Raw genomic sequence first — 6,000 nt, 5'->3', positions numbered from 1 at the left:
TACGAATAAGGAAAACCAGCTCAAAAGATGGAAAGAACATTTTTCAGAAGTATTAAACCAAACCATAGAAGGGGCAGAAGATTTGCTTGAAATACCGGAAGAAATGCCAGAATATGAAATAGAAGATGAAATAACTACTAAAGAACCAACAAAAGAAGAAATTAAAAAAAGCATTGAGAGAACAAAAGAGTGGTAAAGCACCTGGAATTGATAACATTCCACCAGAAATTCTTAAGGAAGACATGGAGATGACAATAGAAATATTACAACCACTTTTTGCAAAAATATGGAAAACAAAATCAATACCAGAAGATTGGAAAAGAGGTTTACTAGTAAAAATACCTAAGAAGGGAGATATTACTAACTGCAATAACTGGAGAGGCATAACACTACTTTCTGTTCCTAGTAAAGTTCTAAGTAGAATTCTTTTAAACCGAATTAAAGGATGTGTTGAGAAAAAGATCCGGAGAGAACAAGCAGGTTTTCGAAGCAACCGTTCCTGTATAGATCAGATAAATACACTGCGTATTATTATAGAACAGAGTATGGAATACTTCTCTAATATGTACCTTATATTTGTGGACTTCCAGAAAGCTTTTGACTCTGTAAATAGAATGAAAATGTGGACAATTGTAAAAGAATATGGCATTCCAGCACATATGATTGATCTTATCAAAAACTCCTATGATGGTTCCACATGCCAAGTTGTGCATGAGGGGATACTTACGGATCCAATACCAGTTATTTCAGGAGTAAGGCAAGGATGTATTTTGTCACCAACAATATTTCTGATGGTAATTGATAAAGTAATGAAGAGGGTAACGGAAGGAAAAAGGAGAGGTATAAATTGGAGTCTCACCCAACAGCTAGAAGACTTGTGTTTTGCAGATGATGTTTGTCTGCTGTCTCACACATACCGTAATATGGAAAAGAAATTAGAAGATTTGGATAAGGAAGGGAAAAGAGTTGGTTTAAAGATAAATAGTACAAAGACGAAATCATTAAGAACAAATGTAAAAAAGATGGAAAATTTCCACTTGAATGAGGAAAATATTGAAGAGGTTAAGGAGTTTACATATCTGGGGAGTTTGGTGACAAATACAGGGGGAGCAGAAGATGATGTTAGATCAAGAATTAGGAAAGCAAATGTGGCATTTATCCAGCTATATAAAGTTTGGAAAGCCAGAGAAATTTCAATAAGAACTAAGCTGCGAATTTTTAGAACTAATGTGAAGTCAGTTCTCCTTTATGGATGTGAAACTTGGAAAGTAACAAAGAAAATTGTTAAAGACCTACAGACATTCATAAACAGATGCCTAAGGAAACTTCTGGGAATATATTGGCCAGATATTATCTCAAATGAAGATCTATGGAAACGTACACAAGAGGAACCGGTGGCAATACAGATCAAAAGAAGAAAGTGGAAGTGGATTGGCCACACATTGAGGAAAGATCCATCGGCAATAGAGAGACAAGCATTGAGCTGGAATCCACAAGGACAACGTAGGAGAGGAAGGCCAAGAATGAGTTGGAGAAGGACAATAGAGCAAGAAATATGGGAAGCAGGAAAGACCTGGAACGAGATAAGGAAGATGGCTGGAAACAGAGTCCGTTGGCGATGCTTCGTTGAGGCCCTATGCTCCGTAGCGGAGTAACAGGAAATAAGTAAGTCAAGTATAAAACTAAATAATAATAAAATTCGAAACACTATGTACCTCCACTAAGTATCAAACGCACAAAAAAAACAGGCTAACACACGCAAAATTTTACTGGTCTGCCAGACGCCAGAGCCTCCTTACTCTACAGTCCAGGGTGTACTACGTGGAAGTGTGGTTAACTGTTGGGCGCCTTACCAGAAGGTCGCCCTCTTACACCCCGCATATTGCTATATTTGTGTATGCTTGATGCATATAACAAATTCACGCAAAATTATACTGGTCTGCCAGTCGCCAGAGCCTTGTTACTCTACAGTCCAGGGTGTACTAGGTGGAAGTGAGGTTGACTCTTGGGGTGCCTTACCAGAAGGTCGCCCTCTTACACCCCGCATATTGCTATTTTGCATATGCTTGATGTATATAGTAATATGTAATAAATATATATATATATATATAGATATATATATGAAAAAAGCAAGAAAAAAAAGGAGAGAGATACATGCAACACACTCAAAACTTGTATACTTTCTCTCTCTCTTTTTGCGTGCTCTGCGAGTATATATTCCTTCCACAATATGCTTAAGGATTGTTTGGCTTTTGTATAGAGTTTTACCTCTCATCTACAATTCCTTTACATCTGTTTGGCTATTACAGAATCAACTCACAGAAGCAACACTACCTATTTATATAACACAAAGCCAACTCATGCAAGCTAACAAACAAATTTACTCACGCTAGTTAATTTCAATCACAATCACAATATTCTCCTTGCAGCTCACAATAAAAATAGGACCTGATGCCCTCGAGCTTCTAGTTTTATTAGTCGAGGAGTAATATGTAGGTTAACAACGTGGACTAGTAGAAATCCGCTCTAGAAAATAGTTCCATACTTCAATTTTTAGCAATGTCATTTTCCTACTTTCGTAAATTCATCACGTTACCCCCACCAATGTTGTTACCTGACGTCATTATTTCTCAACAGTTGGCTGAGCTGATGTGAAAATTACATAGCATCATCTGTGCTGAACACGAATTTTTGAACGAAATAAATGCGTCAGCATGAAATTCCATCATTATTGTTAGCTTTTGAAAAAACAGGAAGTACATCCGCCACTGTGAATAGCCAGAAATGCTGCCCCCAGTCATCCATCTCTCTTACAACAGTGTGTGTGTGCTGGCAACTCTCTCTAGTTGCAGGTTTTTTAGTTAACTCGTAATTCTCGTCAAAAACTACAGTAACATCATAATGTCATATTGCACAGAGGAGGGAGGACATCGTACACCACTGTTGCCAGCTATAGGTCTTTTAAATCTCTCTCTCTCTTCATCTTACAGCAACGTTGGCATATCTCTTTTTTTTTTAGTTGCAGGTGGTTTGCCAACACTCTCTAGTTAATAATGCTACATATTATACACACACACGCACACACATACTGTGTTGCCATCCACCCATCTCTCTCTTTTACGGCAGTGTGTGTTTGTTGCCGGCTCTCCTTGCCCAGTGTATATTACGCCAGTATATAAATTGGCTAAGCCTCAAAAAAAGGTAGTAGCTTTTGCTAAGTAGGAAGAAAAAAAAGCTGTAGGTAGGTGTTGGCAGCATTGTCGGTTGTTTAACTCTTCCCCCTCTCTCTCTCTCCTCTCTCTTTTTTGTAAAAGGCTATGGCAAAAGTACCAGTAGGTTGGCAAAAATTGCTTTATGCACTGTAAGGCAAGCCTCAAGCAAGGTTGCCAGCTCCTTGCTTTAGGTTAGGTTAGACCAAGAAAAAAACCTTGGTGATTTTTTCGAGTAAGGTGTTGGCAACACTGCGAGAAAATGGGGCTTATGCCTTACAAGAGCAAACCATTAAGGCGAGCCCCACCGAGCCCCACTTTCGGGCGTTGAACTGTCCATTTGGGTCTACTAAGGACTATTTTGTTATGTAACTTATTTTTGCGAAATCATAAAAATTACTCTTTATTTCTTTGCTCCTTAGGTCCTAGGAAGTAATAAAAGTTGTAAATTTTCTAAAACCTTCAAATTCCCCGCCAAGTTACGCCTATGAAACAACTGTAACCATAGGCGCCGACTCCATGGGGCTTGGGGGGGGGGGGGCTCGAGCTCCACCCCCCCATGTTAACGATGTGGGGGCAGAGCCCTCCAAATAATTTTGATTAAGAGGATCTAATGTATTATTTTGCTTCTCTGTAAAGTTTACTCTGAATTGTGCTACATGAACTTAAATTGAAATACACATTTGAAATGTTCTAGACCATCAACTTTGGGGGCTGAGACCCCTAAACCAACTTGGGGGGGGCAAAACACATGACTTATTACTATATACTAAGTATGTAATTATGAGTATTGTTAAAGTTTTTACTAAAAAGAGTTTCAAGAGAAGATGTGCATGAACTAGGAGAGTGGATGGGACGTTCGGGCTACAAATGGCTCTCACATGACATTCAGAACGAGATCATTTATATATGTATTAGGGAGATCTGTTTTGCGCTCCGTGGTAGCAGATATTGAAAGTCGGAAATATTTTGCTATTATGGTTGACGAAACTTGTGACATATCCATCCATGGACAATTCGAACTGTGAATAAAAATTATATTTTTTACGCTTCATGGGCTTTTATGAGATTCCGAACACTGATGCAAAAAAACTTAAAAAATAGAGAGAGTGAGTCATTCATTAATTTATTCAGTGATCAGAGGCCCCCCCCCCCCCAATAATTTTGACAAGTCGGCGCCCCTGACTGTAACCAAATTGAGTCTACCGTACTATAAAAATCTGGAGGGTTACATGGGCTTATTTTTATACCAGTCGCCAGATCCCTCTTCAAAAATTTCTGGCAAGGTCCATTGCAGATAGATAGTAAATAAGTAAGCAAGAAGAAATCAATTCTAATAGAAAGGAAGTTGAAAATGTAGGATAAGATAACGAAAAATGGAAAGGAAGAAAGTGATGCAAATAAAAAGAGAAGGAAGAAAAATGAGACATTTTTTTCAGGTAAGTGAACGCCCCTTTCGCCCTCTGTGTGGGCGTAAAGTTGGACATATTGGCGCCCCTGTTTGAAGTGACATTTCGTTTCATGAAATGCAGAATCCAAATGTTAGCACCAAAGCTTCCCTGTCGCTGTCTTGAGGTTACTTGTTCGTTCGATTTCTGTAGGCGGAAATCTTGAACGGTACAGAAGACTGTTATTTACCATCTGTCGTCCCGTACGTGTCCGAAGGAATGTATTTGGCGAACAGGTGATACAAAGGGATGATAACTCGGTTCACAAGTACAAGGGTTGGTCTCTCTCCCCATTGAATAATAATAATGCGAAGGCGAAGCTAATTCATACTAAATGGAAAAGAGCAAGACTCGTTCAAGGTCACGTCCTGGTTGGCCACCATTGTTCACGTGACATGTCCTCAGGTTGTAGTTGGCGGTGAAGAGACGTGTGGTTCGTTAGGGGAAACGGTGGAATTTCTTTCTATCCAATTCTAGAGTTAAATACTTGCCAGGAAACTAAATATAGACAATAAAACATGTAACACGGGCAGTATGTAAGTGTTAACTTGTATAAAACGTGTTATTTGATTGCTGAGAGCTGCTTCGTTGCAATTCTGGAAACGAGTCCAGTACTTTCTCCCTTCGGAGCTCGTGCTCGACCACTGCAAGTATTCACAGGTGTGGTAGAACGAAACCTGTTTCAGTGCGCGAGGGAACTTGTGAACGAAGGAACCTGGTTGCACCAGCTGTTGCGGCGAATGCAGTAGTGATTGTTGACAATAACTAGTGCAATTACTGGTATTATAGTGAATGTAGTGTGGAATATTTTAGTGTTTAGGTGAAAGAAAACTGACAAGTGCTTTTTTTTAAAAATTTTATGACGAAAGTTTTACCATTTTGAAGAAATGCCGTGTTCAGCTGTAACATTGTCCCTAGCTACCATAACAGCTATTATAGCAGTGGCACTGCTTGCTATTGCTTTTTCGACCGACAATTGGCTGTATATAGAAGTTAAACGCGCACAGATTCAGGTAAGCTTGAGTTATTGTTAAATACGACCATAGTTTGATAAATCTGGTGATTATTATGAATTTTGCAAGGTTTTTTTCTTTCAGAATTTTATACTAGAGGTTTCACGCACAAGCTAGGATAGATTTTGTGTAAACAGCAATTAACAGACCTTTAGCACATATGATATTAATTTTGTCTCAAGTGCCTGTGCTTCTCTACAACAAATAAAAACATGTTTTCATAGCTGTGGCAAAGAAGACAAAAATTATCCTTCGATATAAAAGTTAGAAATACGCTTTTGTTATCTCTGTTCAGCAAGGTTCTTTATAATGTTACTGTGTGCTATATTA

The 6,000-nt window shown here is 38.7% G+C and overlaps 1 protein-coding gene across 2 annotated transcripts in view; it reads left to right on the top strand.

Moving 5' to 3' along the window:
* Positions 1 to 5,316: 5,316 nt before the first annotated feature.
* Positions 5,317 to 6,000, top strand: part of LOC145989968 (uncharacterized) — a 131,271-nt gene continuing 130,587 nt past the window's right edge. The window contains exon 1 of one of the 2 annotated variants that reach the window (XM_083125522.1): positions 5,317 to 5,670. In XM_083125522.1, coding sequence (XP_082981648.1) covers positions 5,545 to 5,670 — 126 coding nt within the window. In that variant the 5' untranslated portion in view covers positions 5,317 to 5,544. The remainder of the gene's footprint in view (positions 5,671 to 6,000) is intronic. The other variant, XM_083125520.1, reaches the window with a different exon arrangement.

The sequence above is a fragment of the Lepisma saccharinum genome, chromosome 7, assembly GCF_977018435.1.
Source record: "Lepisma saccharinum chromosome 7, izLepSacc3.1, whole genome shotgun sequence".
NCBI classification, from domain to species: Eukaryota; Metazoa; Arthropoda; class Insecta; order Zygentoma; family Lepismatidae; genus Lepisma; species Lepisma saccharinum.
Note: the sequence above shows the minus strand (reverse complement) of the source record. Positions and strands in the feature narration are given on the sequence as shown.